The 24,492-nt window shown below is 43.8% G+C and overlaps 3 protein-coding genes and 2 long non-coding RNA genes across 26 annotated transcripts in view; 4 read left to right on the plus strand and 1 right to left on the minus strand.

Moving 5' to 3' along the window:
- Nucleotides 1–73: 73 nt before the first annotated feature.
- LOC148379995 (transmembrane protein 54-like) lies at nucleotides 74–4,067 on the minus strand. 4 transcript variants are annotated; one of them, XM_088365549.1, is made up of 6 exons: nucleotides 3,756–4,056; nucleotides 3,550–3,674; nucleotides 1,846–2,042; nucleotides 1,671–1,730; nucleotides 1,233–1,424; nucleotides 74–911 (listed from the first exon to the last, which is right to left on the minus strand). In XM_088365549.1, exons 2-6 carry the CDS (start codon nucleotides 3,644–3,646, stop codon nucleotides 426–428), a joined length of 1,032 nt encoding a protein of 343 aa, XP_088221675.1. In that variant the 5' UTR covers nucleotides 3,647–3,674; nucleotides 3,756–4,056; the 3' UTR covers nucleotides 74–425. The 4 variants fall into 4 exon arrangements, with proteins under 4 accessions (XP_088221675.1, XP_088221676.1, XP_088221677.1 ...); XM_088365551.1 differs by having other exon boundaries at nucleotides 510–929; nucleotides 1,229–1,424; nucleotides 3,756–4,067; XM_088365552.1 differs by having other exon boundaries at nucleotides 510–911; nucleotides 1,229–1,424; nucleotides 3,756–4,065.
- LOC148379996 (homeobox-containing protein 1) lies at nucleotides 3,538–9,818 on the plus strand. 5 transcript variants are annotated; one of them, XM_088365546.1, is made up of 11 exons: nucleotides 3,538–3,817; nucleotides 4,353–4,473; nucleotides 4,831–5,266; nucleotides 5,544–5,629; nucleotides 5,693–5,803; nucleotides 6,267–6,470; nucleotides 6,661–6,814; nucleotides 7,408–7,490; nucleotides 7,581–7,676; nucleotides 7,743–7,858; nucleotides 7,924–9,818. In XM_088365546.1, the coding sequence occupies exons 2-11, from the start codon at nucleotides 4,392–4,394 to the stop codon at nucleotides 8,053–8,055; spliced, it is 1,500 nt and encodes a 499-aa protein (XP_088221672.1). In that variant the 5' UTR covers nucleotides 3,538–3,817; nucleotides 4,353–4,391; the 3' UTR covers nucleotides 8,056–9,818. The 5 variants fall into 5 exon arrangements, with proteins under 5 accessions (XP_088221672.1, XP_088221673.1, XP_088221674.1 ...); XM_088365544.1 differs by having other exon boundaries at nucleotides 3,539–3,817; nucleotides 7,740–7,858; XM_088365547.1 differs by lacking the exon at nucleotides 6,267–6,470 and having other exon boundaries at nucleotides 7,740–7,858.
- A 2,098-nt stretch (nucleotides 9,819–11,916) lies between these two features.
- On the plus strand, nucleotides 11,917–13,530 carry LOC148379997 (uncharacterized). 2 transcript variants are annotated; one of them, XR_015855106.1, is made up of 4 exons: nucleotides 11,917–12,165; nucleotides 12,364–12,522; nucleotides 12,703–12,917; nucleotides 13,015–13,530. It is a non-coding gene; the product is annotated as an uncharacterized LOC148379997 (long non-coding RNA). The 2 variants fall into 2 exon arrangements; XR_015855105.1 differs by having other exon boundaries at nucleotides 11,920–12,165; nucleotides 12,383–12,522.
- A 399-nt stretch (nucleotides 13,531–13,929) lies between these two features.
- khdrbs1b (KH domain containing, RNA binding, signal transduction associated 1b) lies at nucleotides 13,930–22,146 on the plus strand. 3 transcript variants are annotated; one of them, XR_015855124.1, is made up of 12 exons: nucleotides 13,930–14,306; nucleotides 15,313–15,431; nucleotides 15,857–15,973; nucleotides 16,039–16,185; nucleotides 17,655–17,770; nucleotides 17,838–18,051; nucleotides 18,134–18,201; nucleotides 18,358–18,416; nucleotides 18,484–18,678; nucleotides 20,041–20,125; nucleotides 20,535–20,604; nucleotides 21,701–22,146. XR_015855124.1 is itself a non-coding variant. In XM_088365737.1 (9 exons), exons 1-9 carry the CDS (start codon nucleotides 14,210–14,212, stop codon nucleotides 18,591–18,593), a joined length of 1,047 nt encoding a protein of 348 aa, XP_088221863.1. In that variant the 5' UTR covers nucleotides 13,930–14,209; the 3' UTR covers nucleotides 18,594–19,692. The 3 variants fall into 3 exon arrangements, 1 of the variants encoding a protein (XP_088221863.1); XR_015855123.1 differs by lacking the exon at nucleotides 20,041–20,125; XM_088365737.1 differs by lacking the exons at nucleotides 20,041–20,125; nucleotides 20,535–20,604; nucleotides 21,701–22,146 and having other exon boundaries at nucleotides 18,484–19,692.
- Nucleotides 22,147–23,395: 1,249 nt separating this feature from the next.
- The window catches only part of LOC148379999 (uncharacterized), a 49,008-nt gene continuing 47,911 nt past the window's right edge, over nucleotides 23,396–24,492 (plus strand). For all 12 annotated transcript variants that reach the window (XR_015855054.1, XR_015855059.1, XR_015855057.1 and 9 more), the window contains exon 1: nucleotides 23,396–23,497. This is a non-coding gene — a long non-coding RNA (uncharacterized LOC148379999). The remainder of the gene's footprint in view (nucleotides 23,498–24,492) is intronic.

The raw sequence follows: 24,492 nt of genomic DNA on the forward strand, positions 1-24,492 counted from the left end.
ATGTGGATGGGTGTGTGCACATGTGCAACCAGTCTTTCCTGTCAAGTCACTGTCAGCAAACACACATGCACCATTACGCTCAAATAGCTCAAATGTTTATTTTGAAAAGGGAATAAATAAAACAGCTACACACAATGGTGCTGAAGTCACACCCTCACGAGGTACAACACGTCAGGCACAAAACTGAAAGTTAAACTCCAGACAGTTAAAAAAATATTTTGTCATTTAATTGCTGAAAGTAATGATGACTCAAATTATTATTACCGCTAATACTGACACACATTTGGACCACAACATTGGGAACAACTGCACATGAAAAGTATATGGAAAAATTATATAAACGTTCAGATTTGATTAGATTGTGCAGGTGTGCCTAATGAAGTGGCCGATTCGTGCAGGTTGAAGTGTGAAGGTCCACTTTTTGGCTAAATCCAGAAACTAGATCGTTCCAGGGCACCTCTCTCGAGTAGGTGGCGCTGTTCTGGAGGTCGCTGCTGGCTCCCCTGCTCTGTGCTGCGTGACCTTTCCCCCCTTTCCCGACGAGGCTGCTGGTGAAGAGGCCGCCTCTCTGCTGGGGGGACGCTTCTGTAGTACGGGGGAGGCTGGTGGTGAACCGGTTGGGACACCAATCTTCTGGGTTCACTGTAGCTCCTGGGGGCTTCAGTGTAGCGCTTGGGAGGAAGCGAAGGTGGAGATTCTTTGGGCTGCTTTGCTTTGTTGACACGTTCTTGAGCCAGTTCCTCCAACGGCCTCGTGGATTTGATCGCCGCTCGCACCTCTCTCGGCCGCTTCGTGTGCGGCCAGCAGGGCAAACCCAGAAAGGAGACGCACGCGGAAAGGCAGCGGGCGGAAAAGATCAGCTGGACCACGCAAGTCACGATGAGAGGCACCCAAAGGATCAGAGTGGTGCTCTAATAGGAGGGGAGCATCTGCCCGTTAGATAGCGACCGCAAAGTGAGATTCAATCTCAGGCTTGAGAGCATCCACTTAAGTAAGGGTGTTGCCATGCAAAAGTCTGAGAATCTATTTGTACACGTCTGAAAAGTAGTTATATTTAAGAACTACTTTGTTTATCATTTATATATATTATTGATTATTATATAATATTGATATATTTGTGGAATATTAATTGAGCGGAATAATCTACCGATTATTATGCTTCTGAGTTAGTTTGTTTTGTAAGGTGAGAAATTCAAATTACTTAGTAATCCTAATGGTGGGAACTCACTCACATAGATGCGCGTGGGGTCAAAAGGACACTCGTTGGTGACGCTGGAGTAGCCGACGGCGTCTGGGAAGCGGCAGTGCGTCAGCAGGCTCCGCCCCCCGTGGATGATTGCCCTCACCACGGATACCAGGAGGCCGATGGCGGACGCCGACGCCATGAGAGACGATATTAAGCTGATGCTGAAGAGGGACCATGTCTGTGATTGACAGATAAATTTTCATGGCACTTTGAAATGCATTCTATATATTTTTGTATTATTATTATTGAAATTTTGGATTTGTTAGTGCAATGGAAAAAAAACAACATTTGTGCTCAATGTGTCAAGGCAACATGAGTGTTGTTGGACAAAACAGACTAACTGGAAACCTGAGGACTAGAATTTGTCATAATAATAAACATACTTCCCATATTTTTCCACCAATCAGAGCGTGCCAGTACTCACCAGGGCTCTGCTTTTCTTGTTTTTGGACAGAACAATAGCAAGAATGCCTATGATAATCCCCTGCAGTGACAAAGAATAAAAAAAGTTCAGACCTAACCAGTATGGAGGAGCAAAATGGTATTTCTGCAATTATCCATTTGCAAACTTAAGAATGATCAATTAGTGGTAGTCTCACCACTAATCCCGATGTGAGAGCCACCACATTGGAGATGGCATACTCCATGGCACGAGCTTGCTTGTGGAGGTTGATGTGGCGGAGCACCACACCGTGTACCAGAGCTCCCAATAGGAAGTTGACGTGGCCCACTAGCACCATGCTGAGGCCCATCTTCATCAGAGCCGTGGGCTCCTCCAGGTTGGCGCAACACACCCCTGCGGAGAAAGTCATGTTTAGATAATCAGGTGCATCGGCGGCGGTGTCCCCAGTTCAACGTCCCGCTGTTGTATCGATCGGAGACATGCGAGCCAGGTCAAAGACACGCGGAAATGTCGCTCGCATTAATCATTAATGATAGCTACACAATGCCCGTTTTAAAAAGACCATTTTAAAAAGTACAGGACAACATTAGATACAGCAAAAAACTTATTACCATTAACTTGGGTTGATTTTTATTGGGGTGCCAGTTTTCAAGAATTAAATTAAATTGACATAAAACCTCATGGACACCTTAAACACTAATACCGGTAAATACTTAATTACATTAAACGAGTGTAGTTGTTCCCATAAACTTCATCCCCTCTGGGCACACCACAGCCACACCCTGACAATATTATTTTTTATATATAAACCTGTGACATATTTAAAATTGATCAAAACCATGGGATGTCAAATACCTGTTCTGGCCATCTTGATCAAGTCACCATTCGTTTACGTAGGCTTACGGTAAAGCTTTAAGTGTTAAAAGAAGGACCGCATGTCATGTCCCCACTTTCAACGAAACAAGTCACACATGACCTGTCAGGCAGCTCAAGCATGTTGACAGATCTTCAAAATAAAAAGTTTGACATCTCTGGAAAAGGGGTTTAAAAATGTACTGTTTTATGCAAGCACTGCCATCATTAGCTATCGTTGATATTAGAATATGATTGGGAGTGCAGCAACAAATGTTTTTAAAGATGTTTAATAAGTCAATGTGAGCCCTGTAGTTTTATTTTGAAAGGAAATGGAAATTTGTCATTGTCTGGGTTTAATTTAGTAACAGGTGAGCACAGGTGACGTTGTTGATGCCACGCCTGTTTGTTAGTCGTTTCAAAAGGTGCACCCTGTTTAAGTTTCAGTTTATTTTTTTTCAGGTACACTATTTTCTTTATTGGAATTTTCTTAATGTTCATTTTTAATCATGTTTTGTAAAACAATAAAACATGACCTTTCAATCATATTTTATGACCAAAATGAACATGATTCATTCCAATATGTTTTATTTGTTTTTAAATGAACATGATTCATTTCAATATGTTTTGTTTGCATTTTAAATAATGATGACAAATTGTTTCTAATCAGAAAGGCATCTTGCAAAACTGCGCCTTTAGCACCATCTGGTGGAGACATTTAAAAATGAGACAATTAATAGTCACAAACTCCTCACTTACAAATGTCTAGTGTGATTTATGACTGTTTGCACGACACACATAGTACAACCGTGTCCAGTTACTGTAATAAATTCCCATTTTATCACATTAGACAGGTTCATAATTAATAAGCTATGGGTGCATGTGCACACAAGGAAATGTCCACTCAGTATGGATTTGATCTGTTTTTGCATTTTATACCTAAAACCAAGTTTATGTGAGGTATTTTTGTGCATTGTCTTTTAGTGCTAAGTGGGTGTACAGTGCAGTGTTTACAGCATAACCGGAAGTCATAATAATCCAGACGTACTTGACGGCGGTGGTGTCGGGTGAAGGAGGGGGTCATAAATCGAGACTCCTTGTACTGTATTTGCATACAGTATTGCTGCATAGCCCAAAGACAACATGACCCAGCGGTGGGTGCTCCTTGCCCGGCTGTAAAGGAAAAAGAAAAAAGAAAAAAAGATCGGGAAACTTGGGAAGGAGAGATACTTTTTTGTTGACGGCTTCTCCCACCTGCAGTGGTCTACGTCCAGCCAGCCAGCCGGCGGCAGCTGTCCGTCCACCGCTGCCGAGAGGTAAGCGAGACCGTCGTGGGACCACCCCGGTGCTAGTTAGCGACGAGCTAACTACGCTAGCTACGAAGCTAATCCGACAATAACAGCCTCCATTCTTGTTCGTTACCTGACTAGACATCATGTTTACTTCTGTGTAATTACACTTATTAGCTGTATTACTATACTTTCTTCATCCATTGTGCAAGTTTAAATAAGTTAGCCGAGACGAGAGAGTCAGGGTCGTCAAGTTAGACAACCGTGGCAACATCGCTTCCTCTGCTTTTCAAAACACAATCAAGTTTTAAAATCCCTACCTTAAAATTGACAAGGAATGTGCTTTTATTTTGAAAGGTAACTAGTTGACCTCCGCATTTCATTCGCGCAGTAATGGATAGCTTGATGGATTGTTTCCTAGCAGGCTCTAGGGAACCAGACTAGTTAGCGACGTTAGCTTAGCTCATTTAGCCTTCCGGCAAGTCATCTCGGAGCTGTCGGTCTGACAGCATACTAATGGACGATTATCCACTACGATAAACTGCAGCGCGTCTGTATTTAGGAGATCCACGCTGAGCGGAACTATTTGCCGAGCGGAGCCATGCGACAGTGGTGTGTCCCCGCTGCAACCCGAAGCACGGAGCCACTCCCGGGGCGCCTCTCCGGTTCGCCCCCTCCACCAGGTAAGATAGCGGAAGGCTGGAGGTTCTTGGCTTAAATGCAACTTCTTGTAACTCTATAATGATATGCAAAGCATATTGAATTTGTTGTCTTTATTGCCATTTGCAAAGGACGTTTCAACTTTTAGAAAGAGTGGCAAGCTTGTCTCGTTGAAGATGTGTGAATTCAGACTTCTGAAACTTTTAATTAATGTTTTTTTTTAAACACAAAATAGCAATGCATATACTTAAAGCTGTTTAACTATTTTGGTTACCATATTGAATTATTGAGAGGATAATTTTTGGTATTCCACGATGGCAAATTCTTGCTTTTCACAAGTGTACCTAATTTTGTGGCGTGTGTGCTCAACAATTGTGAAGATGTCCGAATGGAGTGCTGCGGGGTGGAGCCACGCTACACCATTGAGCAAATCGACCTCCTCCAACGTCTGCGCCTCTCCGGCATGACTAAACCCCAGATACTCCACGCCTTGGAGTCTCTGGAGAGGCTCGACCCGGACCACCGCCCGCCTCACTGTGACTCCCACCCAACCCCTTCCACTACCAACAACGGCAACACCACCACCACCTCCGCCCCGGCGCCCTCCTCTTCGTCGTCCACCTCTTCTCTCTCCCTCGCCTCGGCCACCACGCAGACCTCCGGGCTGGACGGCGCAGCGTTGTCCCCCAGCAACAGCTTTGAAGCTTCGCCCCCTCCGCTCTACCCCACGAGCGTGGCTGTGCAGCGCTCGTTCAGCTACGATGTAGTCGGGGAGGAGGAGTGGGACCTGGAGGAGAAGGTGGAGGAATACATGAGGTGAGGAAGGTCAAGCGTGAATTAGCTCTGGGTGAGGATGAATAGAAGAGGATCAAGGAGCAGACAAAGACAGACTATTATAACATCAGGTAATGGCACTTGAGCTCCCCAGAGCTGCAGGCTGTTCCTCCACAAGTGTAGTCACGTTAATTCAGGTCAGGTGTACTGGGATAACTCGGGAAGAAAAAAAAAAAAAAAGACTTTTCACTGAATCCGTTAAGTAAGCCACCACTGTGGAAAAGTTCCTTTGCAGTGACATATATTTTAACTTTCACAGGAGGGATAGCAACCTGGTGAAAGAAGAGATCAAAACCTTCCTCAATAACCGAAGGATTTCTCAGGCAATTGTGGGACAAGTTACAGGTCAGAACTACAATTGATTTTTAACCCTGACATGCTCATAATTTTTTTATTTTTTTAACTCAGGCATTAGTCAGAGTTACATCTCGCAGTGGCTGCTGCAGCAAGGTCTGGAGATGAGCGACTCCAAACGCAGAGCTTTCTACCGCTGGTACCTGCTGGAGAGAACTAACCCAGGTGAGGCTTTGCTCCAGACGCTTCTAGATCAAGTGGGATTCAAAAGAATGCTTGCTAACAAATTCCTACTTCCTCCTGCATGCGGAAGATGACGCACACTGCTTTGATTTGGCTTGTCATGCCCAGAAATAGTTGACTTGACACACGCATTGCTTCTTTCTCCATTCATCTTTACTTTCAAATTTTTTTACCCTGCTTCACCTTCGAAGCTTTGCTGTAGTTCTCATGCTGGAGCCGCTCTGGTGCTGGTTTTCCCTCCTACACGGGCCGATACTAACAATAACAAGAATTGATCCTCCGCAGTGGTTCCGAACCAACGCGGCCACAGCGCTTTGCTTCTATTCACTCGGCTGACACGGCAAAATGAAAAAGAAATGGCAAATTCTTATTGGCCGATTGCGCAACACGGCACGATGCAAATTCCATTTGCCCCCCAAAACTGACGTCTGCAATCTTACTGAAGGGCTGAGGTGGAGCGAAAGCCAGCACAGCGTGAGCCCCAGGGCCAGGGGAGGGGACAGAGACGGGCTGGCGGCGGGGGCGAGCGGCTGCCTCCCCAACACCAACCTCAACCCCAACTCCAACCCCGTGTGGAGCAGGCAGAGAGAGCTTCTGATGCATTTGTTGCCGTGGTACACTGCCGCCGCCGCCAGCGCAGCCCAGCCAGGTAACCCTGGGACCCCCCCCCCCTCATCACCAAACCCGGTCTTGCACTTATACAGGGATCGCCACGGGAGACTCGCATATTTTCATATCGTTGTGGAGCATCATTGCTTTGCCGCCATCTTGTGGAATCTATCGGCATCTGTTATGTCACTCATAATATGGAATCATTCAGAAATGCAATCCTCCCACAGGTGCAACTTTATCGATGCGGTCAATGGTGAAGGAGGAACCTGACTGGCGGACGGGCATCATGGCTGACAGGCCGGCAATTGTCGGGGCACCCCTGAGGTTGCGTCGTGGAAGCCGCTTCACCTGGAGGAAGGAGTGCCAGGCCATCATGGAGAGGTTATTATTATCATTGTTGTTGGCTATTCCAAAACTGCAAAGGAGCCTCAACTAGATTTTATCGTTCCTCACATCATTCTTATGTGTTACCACAAACAGCCCTTGAACAAATCTCTCCTTATTTTCCAATTCTGAGAAGCAAATAGCATACCATGCACATTTGGGAGCATGTGCCTTATCCTGTTTGACTTGATTAAGCAGTTTCTTATTACCTCTGCTTCCCTGGAATAGACTTGTCTTTTTTTTTTTTTTTCTCGGCCGGCCAGAAGGATGCTGACAAAGTAGCATTGCCCCCCCCCACACCTCCCGGACTCTTTTAACCTCCACCCCGAACAGTCCCACCCACTGTGCGCAATTGATTTGTCCATTAGACGCATGGAGTAAGTACTAGGGGCGCTCACGGTAATAAGACCACATGGGGCCCTCTGCAGTGCTTGATCCCAAGGAGCTCTTTTAGATCCAAGGACGGACATGTGCGTGTGTGTGTGTACCTCCGATTCAAGATGACCTACTCGGAGAACTAGCAGAGTTGCTCCAATCGGCTAACTTTGAGTCTTGATTGTAACATTTGAATCATTTTTTGCTCCCCCAAGTTTCTTCGTGGAGAATCAGTACCCCGATGAGGCAAAGCGGGAGGAGATCGCTAACGCCTGCAACTCAGTCATCCAGAAACCAGGTATGAAAAGACATCTTGAGTTTTGTGAATGAATGATTACATATTCACATTGTTGTGACTCGTCAATTTTTTTTCTCTTCTTGTGTTAAGGTTGCAAGCTGTCTGAGTTTGAGCGTGTGACGGCGCTAAAGGTGTACAACTGGTTTGCTAACCGCCGCAAGGAGATGAAGCGGAGAGCCAATATCGGTGAGCACTTGAGAGTGAAATATTTGAAATAAATATCTTATATTTACCTTAATGTATGTATAGAAGCCGCCATTTTGGAAAGCCACGGCATCGAGGTCCCCAGTCCGACCTGCCACTCCAACGGCGAAGAGGGGGAGATGCAAGAGTTCTCCGATCAGGTTAATCAACGTTTCTCAGAGCAGGTAAGCTAACGCTAACGGGTGATAATAAATGTTGAATTTTAATTGAATCACTCGCTTGTTGACAGGAAGAAGCATCCGCCCAGAGAATGGCGGAACAACCAGACCGGACCACATCGGAGGCCCTCCCCAGTCCCGCCATACAAGTGGCAGAACAGAAAGAGAAGGATCCAACAAGGGAAACTGTGGATGAAGAGTGACCAAAAGCTGGTGATGTCGTTTGAGTTTTAATCTAAAAAAAAAAAAGGGAGGTCTGCCTCCTCCTCAGGGAGCTGAAGACACTGTCGGGTTCTGAAGCTCACTCGAGGTGCCTCGGACGGAAAAGAGGCTGCCATATTTATCGAAAGTTATCCTGCTTATGTTAACAGCAATATACCGTACATATATAAATATATACATGAACATATATCAATATGTAGTGCATTCCAAGGTGGTATTAATAAGCCTAAATTCCTTAGAAATACTTCAAGGATACCTCACCCATTTTAATCGTTGTTTTGTTTTTGTATTTTTTTTTCTTTTCTCGCCTTGTGCTTTCTTTTTAACGCTAAGTGGTGATGAAGTGCCTGCAGGTCAGGTCAGAGACACTCTTTCAAAGAGCTCGTCTGCATGGATGTGTGTTTTTCTTTTCTCCGGTGCTGACGTCCGACCTCAAAGAGTCGATTGATCAAATCATTCGGCCAATGTTGGAATTTGCAAAGCCCTGAGGGACACCTGGAATCTCAGGAAATCCAACAATGGTGGATCAAGATAGTGAAGAAGTGCACCAGATGTGCGCGTGTTGTTGCGTGTGTGTAAGCTTCAAGAGATTTTCTTCATATCCGCGCTCACTCCAAACAGGATGTTCTATTTATACATTTTTTTTATTAGTAGAACAAAGCGAGGACTATCCATCATATCTTTGTTCAACTCGATGCTGCTCTTGTTGCCCCCCCCCCCTACTCGTTCATCTAACCTCATTTTCCAAGCCTGTAAAGCTTCTCTGCACCAAAACAAACATCAGTGTGATTGAAAATCACCATGCCGTCTTCTTCCCTCCTTATTGGAATAAGCTAAAAGCTTTTGCTCGCATACTGCACTTCAAAAGTGGATCTCACTCTAATAGTAATAATAACGCTTGTGTACATAATAACCCAGAGGATAATCGCGTTTGTAAGCGCTTCTCTTCAAAACTAACGACGTTAGCAGAAATATACTGTAGAGTTGTCAAACTTGAAACATGACTAGCAGACTTCAAGCTTGTTGGAGTCGCTGCCGGAATGTTCATAAAATGGACAAACGTGCTTGTAATATACCGTATTTCCTCAAATAGTGGCCGTCCCTCCGAGTCGTCCGCTTAGGACGAATCGAAACATAAATAAATACCTGCCTTTTTTTCCCCGCCAGGAAAAAATAAATAGAAAAAACGGGTCGTAACTGTAAATACCTCAGCTCATACGCGGACATTAAAGAGTTTTGCTAACCAAAACAGCAGCATCCTACCAAGGTACACAGCTAAAGGAAATTTGGGGTGATTTTACCGTATTTCCTCAAATAGTGGCCGTCCATATATATAATAAACATTTTGCTCACAAATAGATTTCCCATTTAGAAAAAACAAGTCACAACTGTAACTTGAAGTCTGTTGCTAACCAAAACAGCAGCACGGGATTCCAAAAATATGACCCGCATCTGAGTAGCCACTATTTGCGGAACTACAGCCCATGTTTCTTAAATGGCGTTACCTCCCGATGCCAAAGGTGGTCCAGGTGATGTGGTCCAGCACTAGCCAACATTCTTGAAGAGAAATCTTGTGTTACAAGGCAACGGCAGCCATTGTTGTGACTCTTCATAATACAGTGTCTTGTAGCATTCATGGGGGGTCCATCCTCCAAAGGAAAACTGAATATTATTATTATTATTATGCTCCTTGCTATCTGCTTTTATCTGACAGCAAGCAACAATAAAAGTATTGTTAACGATGCCGGTGCTATGTCCTGTTTGTCGTCTGTTGATGAGAGCAGTTCCGGAACACCGTGTTCCCAACGGGCCTGTGAACGGGATGACATGTTTATTATTTATATGTGCTACAGAATGACATATTTAGTGTCTATATTATATTTTATTACAATAGATGACAGTTTCTCAACAGCAGATGGCAGTAGTGTCGTGCTAAAGTAACTTTGAAGTGTTGTAATTCTGATTCCTTGTGACTTCCTTTGTGCTCATTTCTTCAAGCATGCTTGTCAGCATGCACGTACGAGCCCGCCCGGAAACACCGCTCACAGGTTTAGTTGCCCAAGCTAACTAATGTCCCTAATTTACTATGTAACCATTTCCAAAAATTTGTCCCCCCTTCTAAATATGCAGAAAGTGATCACTGGTTTCTCTATGTGTCTTATTAAATTAATTTGCGCTTGTGTGGTGACCGCGGTACCTTAAGGCCAAATTAGCTTTGGCAAATTTGGCATTTTGCACTCATTGAGCTTATAAGAATAATAGAAAGCCTTGAGGTTTATATCTGAATCTACTTCAAATGTTCTAATCCACTCATTAGCCATCAAGTTATGTTTGGAATATAAACACGAGGCATGAATATGCAAATGCATGCACGCTTAAAGGCCAAGCAGTGGAAAATATCATTTTCCATTTCGACAATGTTGTTTGCATGCACGTCCATCCTCTGCGTCCTTTTTAGCAAATATTTCTTTTTATTATACAAGACAGCATCTTTTTTTTTTTTGGGAGACAGAGGTTCTTCCTCTATCATTCATCCCCTCTTTCCTTTCGCAGTAAAAAAAAAAAATTGAATTCACGACCTGTCACCTTTTCTGCTGACGACAGAGCAGCTCACAGCCTCAGTAAACACACACTTTTTTTTTTTTTTTTTAAAGAAGCCTGATGACACATGTGGCATGAAAAGTATCCAATTCAATTTGTCACCGCTTATTGCTCCACTGCTCGGCCAGGCGGTTTTGATTAGCGTCTTTTTCTGCTGATTCTGTTCATTTTGATTCCACCTGTTTATTTCCAGTCCCTCTCTTTAAGTGAGCGTGTCGTTTTGATACAACGAAGAGTGCACACAGATGGAGGACTGTTAAGGTTACCTTCACACATTTTTTTTTTTATTTTAAAAGCCCTTTATAGGTGGCAGCCTCACAACTCGTTTACCCTTGAAAGAGAGAAACTAGATGAGAAATAACCTTTTTATGCCAAGTCCCTTTTTAAAAAGACAAAGGGAGGAAGCGCACGTTGGCCTGAATCTGTCATGGTCACACAGTCCAAAAAAGACCTCTAACACTTTTTTTTTTTTTTTGCTTAATGATGTCTCCACAAACTGGTGGAAATACTCCACAGAAGCTTTTCCTCTGAGCTTGAAATGTTTTCTTTCTATTATTTGGCACTTTCTCTCTTTGCTCTTTCTATATGGTCAACTTGCACAAACGCCCAAAGTAAAATAAAATCGTAAACCAGCAGGCATCAAATGATGAAATATGATGTCAAAGTCGATTATTTCAAAAATATCTTTCAATATTTGTTCCTCGATTTAATTGAACTTTTACTACATTGGTTTTAACCATGACATCTCATTAAAGCCACTCTAAGCAGAATACAATTTTATTTCATTCTTTTTATGCCCCCCCCTTCACACCATCCTCCCGCCCGACCTTGAATTATTCTAATTAAGCTCATTACCGTGTGACTTTTGAGATTCCCGTAGCAAAGCCAGCACTGTAAAAAGCAGCGCGACCTTGGAGACAGTCGGGCAAGGATGACAGTGCTTTGTTAGAAGTGGGGGGGGGTCACCGTGGGAGCCGGCTTGTCTCCTACACAGGTAATTAATAAGCTTATTAACTCCTCGACTCATCATCATAATCAGAACTGCAGTCGGGGAGGGAGAATCGACTCGTGATCAAATTAATGAAGATTGCACACAGTTTAGAGGTGACTGCTGAAGAAGCACGTTGTGCATATTTTTTATTTAATGTTGATTAATGAAATATATTCCAGCTCACAACAGGAAGTGTTTGTGACTTTGCAGACCGTTCCGACTTTCATCTGGATTCAGGTGCTGTTCCACACAAGAGGCCTCAACTTGTCTTTGCCCACGGCATGTGTGTGTGAATGTTTTTTTTTTTTTTTCCCCCCATCACCAAACTTGTTTCCACAGGGCTTTGTGTGCGTATGCATACTTTGACTCCAAAGGCCAAAGTGGACAAATTGGAGCCGACACTTGGAGAAGGACCCCGTAACCTGGACGCTAGTGGGAGACAGACCTGACAAGAAGTCTGATTATCCACGACGATAGGGGAGAAGAGGTGGCATTCCTGGTAGGTAAAAAAAAAAAAAAAAAATCTTCAGGGATATTGATTGATGGCTTCTTTTGTAGTTCACAAAGTTCTGCTAGCATAATTCAAATTACCATTTTTGCATTTTGGCTGCATTTCTGCTCAGTGTACCTAACATTCAAATTTCAATGATGTTTTTTTTTTATTCTCAATGTTAAAAACTTACCCTTCGTTCCACAGCTTTATCCTTGCCACACAGCGCCGTAAAGATAAAGAGAACATTACACGGTTGAGAATCAAGGACAATGTGACGCCGAGCCGTTGTTGAAACGCTGACTCGGAGCTATTGTTCTTAAATGAACAGGAAAATGGAATTATGGATGGCTGTGGAGCGAAGAGGTGAGAAATAACATATTTGATGAGCGCAAAAAAAAATTGAGAGGGTAATGATTCGTGCATCTTGTCAGAACTATTTGAAATGGAATTTTGCAAATTCATTGGAGCTTGACTGGATGAGTAGCCATTTTTTCCTGTTGACCATCTTGCACCTGTTGACCTCCGAATCGCTTTTCTTTGCAGGGACGGGGGGCACACATCTAACGGATTGGAACTCATCCACCTGCCAAGAGGAGTAACTCTTCCTTTTATGAGCCCGTCGGAATTCCGCTCACAGGCGAAGAAGCATTCTGTCAATGACGAGATGAGTCAAGATGGCCTTTGCGAGCCCCAATCCTAATAACGGCGTAATGGTCATAGATAGATCACGGGTAGCACGAGCGGGTCTCCAGCCTGCTGTAAGTACTCGCCGCAAACACATTTTGAAGCTCATTTGTTCCGAGCAGATGCACGCTTGGATGCGCCTTGCGGTTAATTGTAATGCTTCTCTCTCAGGCGGCGGCGTACTGACAAATGGCCTGCAGTTTTTTTTATGGTTTGTTCACTGCTCCTACTGCTGCTACTACTCTACGAGTACTGACCTGGACTTGCTTTGTATGCATTAGGTCAAGTCTAACCATCTGACCCCCCTCGTACGCTCCACTCAATGGCATGACAGGTTCATTACAAGCATCCAGACCAGAGGAATCAATCCCCGAAAGGTCTGCTCCTGACGCCCCCCCACTAGCACCACCACCTTTCATTCTTTTCACTTCTGCACTTAGTGTGTGGGATCGATATTAGTGGAGAGGGAAAGGGCTTCTTCTGATGAAAGCAATTTGAGCTGTTCATGAGGCACGTTCTCTGCAATGTTCACCACTGCCACTGAGGGCCAGTAAAGTGCTGCATGGAAAATTCAGGAACGTTTCCAAGTAGTGGGAAGTATTCATATTTTCGTGCACCTTTTATTTTTTGATAGAATTTTAATTTTATCACCTGCATTAAAAAAAACATATATTTGTATGCAAAATACGACTCCTTAGTTTTTCCAATTGCAGAGAATGATGTTTAAAAACAGGGTTATTTTAAATTTTAAAAACCCCAATAAAGTACTGTACTGTAATACTAATATTAATTTACATTTAAATCAAGTTCCGTTTCAATTTTATAGTTTTTTTTTTGCCTGAGTATCTGTGACGTGTTGCGGTAAACAACATAATTAAAATAAACGACAAATAAAAGATTTTCTCATTTACATCTCATATTTGTACTTCAATTCAAATACAAAGTGTGAGCATTAGCCAACTTTATCCTAATACTTTTTTAATTTACTGTATTGATAAAATGAGACGGTAATCATTCATTGGGGGGCGTTGCTCTAGCTGTTACGTCACATGACGTCACTTCCGCAATCGACCTCCCTTTTCCTGGCTCTTCTTCTTCGCTCATTCTAACCCAGTCGGCGTACTGAGCGGATCGGGAGGAAACCGAGCGATCAGGACCAACAACGGCGACGATTAAGTAGCGGACACGTCCGACTTTGAAAATCACCGTAAAACATTCGCTTTAAGGAGAATTATCTATATACCATTTCCTAGTTACATAAAAGGACTACTTTTTGCATCTACTTCTTGGGGATTTTTATTTTGGGCCGTATCAGCTTTTAACTCCACCCGAACTGAACCCCCACTCGCTTCTGTTTAAACTCAAAATGGAGAACGGTGACGACAAATACCTCCCCCAGCTCCTGGCAGAGAAGGACAGTCTGGACTCGTCTTTCACACATGCTATGAAACTTTTGGAAGCAGGTAAAGCGAATTTTGTTGTGTTGTTTTTGTCCGATCATGTGCGTTTGGTGGAAGTTTGTCGCGAGAGAAGGCGAGCACGGTGTTGGACGCCATGTGGCGACGATCGGGATTCCATTGTGGCTCTGAAAGGAAGCGTGTTGATCCCCCTGCGCAATTATATAAAATATACAGTTATTGTTTTTATAAGTCTTGTGCAATATTGTCACGAACGGTACGCATTACAGCTGCACTTTGTACTTTTATTTTTTAATTATTCCCATTTCCTGGTTGCTGGGACGAGGCTCAAAGCACCATCGACGTCGTCTTTTTTGCTTTAAACAAACGTCGACATTGTCTGCTTTTCTTTCATTATTTTCAACTCCCAAATGTGCACATGTACCTGGGATGATGAAGTAAATATTTGCAGGACTTGTTGGTCCTTAAGCGACCATGAGGACCCCACGCATGCACAACTGTCAGACTTTCTTTGTCTAATCCTCTGCAAACTTAGCACGCTCATACTCAACAATTTTATCATTAAATCGACTATTTGTAGTGAGCTAATGTCTTTTGCTTGGTGTACATTGCTATAATGCAGTAAAATATTTTTAAAACATATATATATGGTGAGTGGTGACCTACTAAGTTACCGCCAATGCTTTTACTGTATTTAAAGTCGGTGCACTGGTTGGTGAAGATGCAAATCTGCCGGAGGATGATTTGTAACATTAGTTCTTTACCTGAACAGCTCATGTCCAGTTGGTCTGTCTTGTTCGAATTTGCAACGTTATTTAGGAGACCATTCAATATAGGAGACCATTCAGTAGTTGAGTCTGCCCTTAATTTGGGTGAAAGAGGAGACACGTTCCTGCTCCACTTCTTGGAGTCTCCTGCTTGAGACTAAGCCATTTTTTAAGTATATGATGCTATCTCTTTGCCCGTGATGTTCAGAGTTTTCAAGCCATGCTTGAACTCCCTGTGCCTTTGATACGGTTGTCTCATGTTATGCCGCCCCGACCCCCTGCAGAAATCGACAGGATCCAGAAAGGCGAGTCGAAGAATCCAGAGACGTACCTTGATCTCTTCACAAACAAGTTCATCAAACTCAAGGAGCGAGTCCTCATACCTGTGAAGCAGTACCCCAAGGTGAGCTTCTCCTTTTTTTCTTCCCCCGCTCTCATCTTCATTCCCCGTTGTGATTCAATCCATCCCATCGCAGTTGAGCTTCACGTTCATAAAGCCACTCGGTGGCGTAATTACATCTGATAGCAAGTGTGTTGTTAGAAAATAGCTGTAAAGGGATCCAAATGCCAACAGGGCTGCTCTGAATTTTCTTCTGCGCCACCGTTCAGTAAATGCGCCGTCTTCGCCATATAAACGTAATTTACGACAAGACTCACAGCTTGCGGCTGTGTTGGTTTAAGTCATGCGGCAATGAGGGGAAATAGATGGGAGGGTTTTATGCCTGCACTAAAAGAATCATGCAAGCTAATCCTTCATTTGCATGTTAAATGTGGAAAGCACGATGGAAGCGCTAAAGTTGATCATCTGTCTCTTTTGTGCTTCTGCAGTTCAATTTCGTGGGCAAGATCCTGGGACCTCAAGGCAATACCATCAAACGTCTGCAGGAGGAAACCGGAGCCAAGATCTCAGTGCTGGGCAAAGGCTCGATGAGAGACAAAGCAAAGGTATGCACGCAGCTGGAATTAAAGTGAATCAACCTGGAAATAAATGTCTCCTTTTTATCCCGAAGGAGGAAGAGCTGAGGAACGGCGGAGAGCCAAAGTACTCCCACCTGTCCATGGAGCTGCACGTGTTTGTCGAGGTGTACGCCCCCCTGCCCGAAGCCTATCTGCGTATGGCCCACGCCATGGAGGAAGTCAAAAAATTCCTGTTTCCTGTGAGTATTTTTTTTTTGGTGTGACATCTTCCCGACATTTGTGTTGACTCGTCGATGGAGTGAATGGTTGTCAGAAATATCACACCCTCCGAGATTTTCGTTTGGATTCACCTGAGCATTGTCTTGAAAAGTGGCAGTGTGAATAATGGTGGCTCTTGTTGGTGCATGAACGCTCTTCTTCAGGTCTATCTATTTCCGTCTTCCCTCTAGAGATGTTAAAGTCCAGGCAGCTGTGAGTTTTAAGTTCACGCTGCGCCGCCGAGACGCGGCGCATTTCTGTTTTTCCGCTGATGTTGTTGAACTTTTGCTCCATCTGGTTGGAGCGAATGCTACGTGCTCGCTAACAATGCTCGGGGCCTCCAATTTTTAATTAGGTTGCAGCATTTTTTTTGAAGAGGGAAGAGCTGAACCAGTCGCAATGTTACTGCCGGGATGTGCGGAATAAAATCTGCCAGGTGGCTGTAATTTGTCAACTTTTTATTGCTGTCGTTTGGATTTTTCGGGGTTGTTTTTACAGCGCCATGTGAGGGGGGGGTGATGAGATATGCAGTCGATGTAAGTACCATATAGTCACACACTCGCGCTTGGCATGGGAGTGATGTTTATTGGCAAGTAGCTCCGGTCATGTGCACGCTAGACACTGTTAGCATCTGCTGATCGTCACTGATGCCTTTGTGCGATGACATTGCAAACAAAAAAAAAAAGAGCGCACAAAGTGTGAAGCACACTGAGGGCTTGATGACCTGATTGAGAAAAATGGAGCAGACTTGAAAGTTTAGCTCGGTCCTTTGAAGCGTATTTCCCCAGATAACGATGGCGAAGCTCCAAATTGCAGCAGTTTTGGGGGCGTTTGACCTTCGTGGTTCCACAGTGCCTTCGGTTGAGTAGCTACACTTGTCCTCGGGGTCATGCTGGAGCTTTTGATGAGTGGAGCTAAGTGGAAGTCCCCCCCTCAAAAGGCAAAAGCTTACCTTTTCTGTCAAATGTCCTTTTGGGAGCGCCATTAGCGCACGTTTGATCATTTCCACGGAGAGGTTGACTCATTTAACACCTCGAGAGGTAAAGAGCTGTCACCCAGCTGGCCCGCGAGATGCCGCGGCGACATGACACGTCGCCGTAGATTCATTCGCGATCAGTCAAAGGGCTCCCGCTTTTAGACGGCCGTTCTCGGTAATTGAAAGCTGCCGTCTGTCTTCTCGTATTCCAGCCCGGTTCCTGTGTCTTTGGCCGTCATTAGAACTCCGTCTCCATTGCCGTGCAGGTCTGCTGTACGAAAGGAATTGATTGGGTCACAGTGCCGCGCTCTAAATTGCTCCCCGGAGCAAAGCGGCGGGTTATGTTGGAGGATCTGGGCAGGCAGACGCACTCATTCACTGCAACTTTTTTTTCGGAATGGATGAAAGTATCATGCTGGCTCTCGTCCTCAAAGTCAGCCCTGTGTTGAATTTCATTGTCTGCTCTGCATGCAGGACGTGACGGACGAGATCTGCCAAGAGCAGTTCATGGAGCTGGGCTACCTCAATGGAGGCCAAGAGCTCGGTGGCCGAGGAAGAGGCGGCATGAGGGGACGCGGCGGCCCACCCAGGTAAGGAAGCCGAGATGAAGACAAACGTCAGTGGGCTTTAGGACTAAACGCTATCTTGCGGGTCCAGGGGAAGAGGAATGCCCCCTCGAGGCGCAGCTCGCGGAGCTAGAGGAGCAGTGAGGGGCACCCCGGCGCCCCGCGGAGGGCCCCCAGCTGCTGCCGCCACCACCAGGGGAGCTGCCGCGCCCCGCGGTGCCAGGCTGTCTGGCAGCGGCCCCCCTCAGAGAATGCTGCCCCATCAGCACACTCCTGCAGCCGTCGCAGAGACCTACCAGGAATATGTAAGGAACCTTGACGTGTTTTCCTATACGATGATTATTTCTCTTGCCGTCTGCCTCACCCCCATCTGTCCCCCCCCCCCAGGCCTACGACGAAAGCTACGCTGACACCACCTACCAGTCATACGAGAGCTATTACAGCCAGCCACAGGCGTGAGTGAATCACACCTTTCTCTCTTCTCACCTGCCACCTTCACTCCAAATTTATTTTGAACCCGGATGCCACTTGGCTGTTTGGCAACACTTGGGAAAGTAATTAGCATCCCCCCTGTCGACATATCACTTTTTTCTTTCTTCTTTAACCATCAGAGAGGCGGAATATTACGATTATGGACATGGAGAGTCAGCAGAGTCGTATGAAAACTTTAGTAAGTATAAAAAATTTTTTGGGGGATGAGGTATGTGAGTTTAACCGTGCGCATGTGATGTCCTCAGCCCAGGACGACTGGAACGGCACCCAGCGAGCGGCTCCGGGCAAAGCCGCGCAGGCGGCCAGAGGTGCCGCCAAAACCACCTACAGGCAACACCCGTACCAACCGTACTGAAGTGGACCCGCCCTCCCCCTTACAGGGTTGCCCTGACGAGCGCCTGTCGACATCGGCAGCTCTCGCTTTAAGCAGCCCAACACAAGTAATTGTCCGTTTTGGCTTTGGTTCCCTTTTGTTTGTTTTGCTTTTTTTTTCCTCTCAATTTGAATTTTTACAGTCTTGGGGGTTGGAAATAAGTTTTTTGGTAAGATTTGGCTACCCACCGCATCCCCCTAAAACACATAACATACTCAACCAAAGCAATTTCTAGAGTTTTTTCTGCTTTGTTTCCCTCCCCCCCCCAATCACACTCCCTCTTTTTTACAATTGTTTTTTTTCCTTAATGTTTTGTAATAGTAATTTCCAGTTGAAGTAATGGCTCACTCTCCACCTGTCTTAAAGAATACATTTTAGTTGTGTTTTATAAATAAAGAATCTGTCAAGGTTCAGTTGCAGATTCCCATTTAGGCTACATTTCAAAATTCTGTTAATATAGTCCAATAAAAAGACCTTTTTTTAAAAGCTGTAATGTAGAAACGAAAAAAAAAAATCTAAAATCCAGTAAATTAAAGTTAATGGAAATCAATTCGTTCTTTGTGATGTTTTGTTTTAAATAGTTCTAAAACATTATTCTTCATTAAGACTCTAGGCTGCAATATTTGTCATTGTCCTTTTCGAGTTTTGAAATATAGCCCTAAAAAGACACTGTTGAGATGGCCTGTCCTCATATCCTCCTATTTGACTTACATGTAAACAAAGAAAGAAGACAAAAAAAAATAATAAACTGGCCTCCTGTTATGCTAACAAAACAGTTCAGGTCTTCTTGATTGTGATCTGATTCTACATAAACCGCATGACCCCAAAAAGAGAAGAAGGATTGGGACACAAATCTCCACATGGGTCGTCTCTCTCCACAGAGAAGGGATCCTGCAGCTCAATCCCAACTCTTGTACATATTTTAAAATCTCCTAACTGTACTTACTCTGTACCCTCTCCATAAAAAATGCATTATGCTACTACCTGTGTACGCTTGCCTAAATAGGTTCCTAAATCTGTCCAAAAGATGTTTTGCAGCAGTTTGTCAATAAAGCTTAGTGGGTTTTTCTATGAAACGTAACGTTGCTTTTGATTTGTTGAAATGGCCTATTTTGTTTTTCAAAAGCGCATTTTAAATCTAAAATGAATTCTGCTTTTGACTTTAACCCTCCTAAAGGATGTCTTGATGGATTATCAAAAGACTTATTCATCTCTCTCTCTTTCTATACTTTTTTAAAAAAGGACCCCGAGGTAAGGCCGCTAAAAATAAGCCGGATAGCTTCCTAATGTGTTTAGAGTTGTAAAGCATTTGAATGCCTGGGTATGTATAAGACTTTTTCAATCCTCTTACCTGTGGTCTCGTTTTAACCGTTAATGCCAGTTGCCTTTATCGCCGCTGCAAATTAACTGAATTCAAACCACCATTCAGGATCTAGGCCTCGTTGTCATGAATGACACACTAATGGCAGTGCAATGGAGAGGAGGCTTTTAACCTAGACAACTCCACTGTAAAGGTAACCTAACCCTAAATGTTTAATTTGGTAGTGTGTTTTTTATCCTTTGACATAAACATGCTTTAAAAGTAGTCAACAAAAAGGACTCAAAAGGTTAAAAAAAAAAATCAACATCAATGTATTCTATGTACTAAAATAATTGTTCTGTTTACTAACCAACCATCAGGTGTTAATGCAATTCTTGCTAAAATGAACCAAGACAAATCTAAGAGCTGTTTTTGTAATAGTTTTCTTTTTTCTTTTCTTTTTTTTTTTTTGAAATTGTTCCACCTGTACCAAGTTGTAACAACTGAGTTGCATGAGCAGATGTTCTCTTGTAGACATATTGCATGAGCTCCATTTCACGAGTATCTCCATATGTTCTGTCAACCGGGTATTGATTGCCGCTCTTTTACTTTCTCCCCCGCAGGCCCGTCGAGGCCTCTCGCCGAGTACCGGGAAGGACCGACGCTGCCGGAGGGAAGCCGTGCAACCCTCAGGTTGGTCCATTTCCCTTTAAGAACCACCACCATGCTGCTCTGGCACTTTCAGGACCTCCAATCACACACCGGCCAACAATATTATACAGCCGTACTTGATTGATTGATTGGACTCCTTTTCTGGGTTAATTTCCCCAAGCTAGTAAGTCTTGCTGTAGATGCAGCCCACTGACAATGTTCCCAGTGTCTCCAAAGCTTCTGATGAGCTCCTCGGGTCTTGACAAGCATGCCAATTGGCGTGAGGCGTCGCACTAGTGTCACCGCGGTCTCGAAGAAAGTGACTAATGAGCAGCCGTTGCTCGAGGCCCCCCTCCCCCCCCCACGACAGAACGGAAACGGCAACTAAAGACACTCCCAGAGTGGAAACAGTAGCAGGAGAAGGAAGAGCACTGTCTGAGGAATTACTTGTAATATAGCGTCTGCCTGGAGGACAGGAAAAAAAAAAAGAACATTTGGAGAGTAGCACCGCTCTCATTTTTTGTTAGGTAGTGAGCAAGGTTATGAAAAATGTTAGATGTTAAAGGTGAGGATATTTAGAAATGTTTTTCATTCGCTGACATTTGCCATCATTTTCCCCAGGGTGCTCTTACTTCTAGTTGCACTCACTTTTGTGTAAATAGCAGAAAATGATAAAAGGACCACCTCAAGTAAATGATGTGAACCCGAGAAGTAGCCAAAATGCTTAGGCGGACATAAATCATGATGTACTTTTCATCCTACTATTTACATTTTTATCTGAGCCACCATCAATTCTCTTAGATGTGAGTTAAATAAGCCCATCTAGACAAAAAAAGCTACTTAGCATATTGGAATTCATGAGATTAGTTTGCTGTTGTTTTCCCGTGAGATGGAAACGACAAACTAAACTATTGGTTTCCAAGGTAACAACATTTCACCCATCTGAGCAGAATATGCAGGATGAAAATGGCAACCCATGACTTTAAAGCTGATTGAATACTCACTGATGTTCGTCCTCAACTAATCTCGACAAGATAAATGTCGCTTAAAATGGATTTGAGCACTTTGACACGTGTTTCCATGACATCTCGGCTCATCTCGGTGTTTCTGCTTTGTCCCCCCCCCCCCTTCCCGACAGTGACACGCGGGAGGTGCTCGTAAAGCGGAGGCATTGGCAACGTGACTCGGGGAGAGGGTCCAAGCTCAAACTGGAAGATCTCAAGCAAGTTCACCCCAGAATCGCCAGAGACTAAAAATGAACTTCCCCCCCCAACCACCCAAGTTTGTATCCAATTGCTGCTTTCATTATTTTTGCTGATTGAGAACCACTGTGTGGTTCTAATGCAATTGTTCCACTTGGATTTGGTGTCAAATGAACACTCGTCTCTCTCATAGTGGAGCCGTGAAATTGTTTTTCATTCCTGTCGAGCCTCGCAGTCTGTCACGTCTGAATTCCAAGCGCTTTCATAAAGGCTGTCTCAAAAATGTACTTCTAAAAAAAAAATTCAAGGCAGACTGCAACTGTTGTTTTTTTTATGGCCAGTAAATATTTTTTTTATTCTAATAAATTATCTCTTGTATCAAGATTTGTCTTGAGTGATGCTTTTCTAAGATAATCTTGGTCTAACTTCCAAATTATATTTTCGGGGGGGGGGGAGGGGTTTGTTGTATTCTGTGACGTTCAGGATGTAAAGCATCCCATAAAATGAATTGTCAACAGACAGAAAATAATCCCCCTTCACGTCTCGGCCATTATGCGTGAAATAATGATCCCTGCTTCTTCTCTAATGTAATGAAGGCTAAGCGATTCAAGCAGTCTCCTTTCGGAATCGATCAAGTGTCCGTCACGAGGGAGGAGAATAAAGTAAATGTTGCTTGTTTGGACGATCAATAAAAGTGCACATGAGCTTTCTGCTTGTCTGCATCGTCATATATGGGAGAGGAGACGGCACGAAGCGATAGACGCCCGGGACCTGCTTGTCTTTGTCAGTGGAGGTGGACGTGTTAAAACATGACGGCGTGTGGAAGTGGAGATGGCGATCTGGTGGACAGCTGGATGGCATCTCCTGCTCCTGACAAATTCACACCATCAGAGGAACATCGCATCCTGACGCTTGTTGCAACACTATAGAGGCGGTTGTCATGGCGACCTGCGTCGAGCTGACTCCCCCTCCTACGATCCGAGTGGCCTTGATCCTCCAGGAGAAATCGCAGGGATGGTTTGATGCCAGCATGAGAATTCAGTCTTGGGGTACTCATACTTAAAATTTCATTTAATCCAGATGATTATTTTGAAGTGTCAACGAGCACGGCAAGCATCATCTCCGCTCTGCAGTGTAAGCCTGCTTTAAATCAAAGGTTGCCTTCACAGAGTCTCGTCGATTCCATCGATCGGAGCCGGGCGCTCGGGGATTGGGAGAATTCAATGCCAGCGCATGTTGGGAGTACGCCCCGGGCCCGAGGAGACGCTTTTAAATATCACTGGGATTTATGAAAGGTCTATTTCTTATGAGCTTTCAGCTGGCGAAGAACACGGCGCGCACACGCTCACTGTTTGATAAATGTTATTTGGGAAACAAGACAGGTGTGGCATTTTCTGTCTCACATACGCGCTGATGTGATTCGTTTTATGCAAAGTGCATTCCAAAATGTTTCTAAAATCTACATCTCAAAGTTGAGTCAGCATTTATTTTTTTTGCTACTTTAACAAATCCCTGTGGAAGTCAGAATTTCTTTTATTTTCCTGTAAATATCACTGTTATGGGAATAAATAAATAAAATCTAATTTAATTAACAAATGATTGATTGGGCGTTTCGGCACACTGACTACAAATCCCACAATGCATTGCGCGCTCCTGGACGACACCGCCTGGCATTCGTGACCTCATCAATTTCCCCTCACTTGTTTGTATAGTTGGAGTCGCGACGAAATCAGGTAAGTGAAATATCAAATTTCTATAGAGCACAATGAATGATTTTATACGTTGCATTGTTTTTTATATGCATTAGTGTTGTGACTTTTACTATTTGTTAACGGAGAGTAGTTTGGAATGATAAAACTCCGGTTTCTTGCAGGTCTGGTCATAATTGCACTTTTTTTTTTTTTAAAGTTACCTCGACTCTCAAAGGATAGCGAAATAAAGCAGGATAAATTCAAAATAATGATAGAAAATGGTTTGCTTTTGTGGTTTGGTTATTTATTATGTCGTCGTGACGTCACGCACCTCATTATAGAGATTCATTATTTTGTTCCGGTTATTAGGTTTGAATAGAAACTTTTGATAACCAGAATTTCCTTCATTTTGAATTGTTACCAAGGTTACCAAATGTGTTTCCTGCCAGCGCTTAAAGTCAAGATTTAAGTTCACTTTGAAACATTTGGCATCTTCACATTTTATTTCTGCGTGTGCTTGACCACCACAGACTGCAGCTCAACGCCCACGCCAAGCCTCATTTAGTGGCTTTTGAAAAGAACATTTTGACTTTCCTTGGACAGTTTCTCCTCATTTCTGCTTTTCTTCTCTTGTGCTTTCTACTTTCCTTGTTAGCTCCTCTTGGGTCCCTCACCTGACATTAACCTCATTCCCAACTGACTGAGATTTAAGCCATAGATTTTTAAATTCACATTGTAATCTTAAATATATGAGCAGTCATAATTTTACGAAATTCAAGTCGGCATAGTTCTAAGAAGCTCTCAAATCATTATTTCCCTGTCACCAAGTTGCCATGGAGCGTTGCTATTTCTGAAGGCTGCATAGAGAATGTATTTGTCCATAAAAATAATAACAGCTTTAAATGTAAGCTTGTGAGAAGCCGCTCAGAAAATGACTCCGTAAATGTCATGTACATTTTCTGGCAAATTGTGTTCCCATTTCCCCTCAAATGGTTGTCACAAGCGTCTTCTTTAAGTGTTTTGCATCTTCCTTAAAA

This window comes from Syngnathus floridae, chromosome 21, assembly GCF_059516105.1.
Source record: "Syngnathus floridae isolate MCC-2025c chromosome 21, RoL_Sflo_1.0, whole genome shotgun sequence".
Taxonomy (NCBI): Eukaryota; Metazoa; Chordata; class Actinopteri; order Syngnathiformes; family Syngnathidae; genus Syngnathus; species Syngnathus floridae.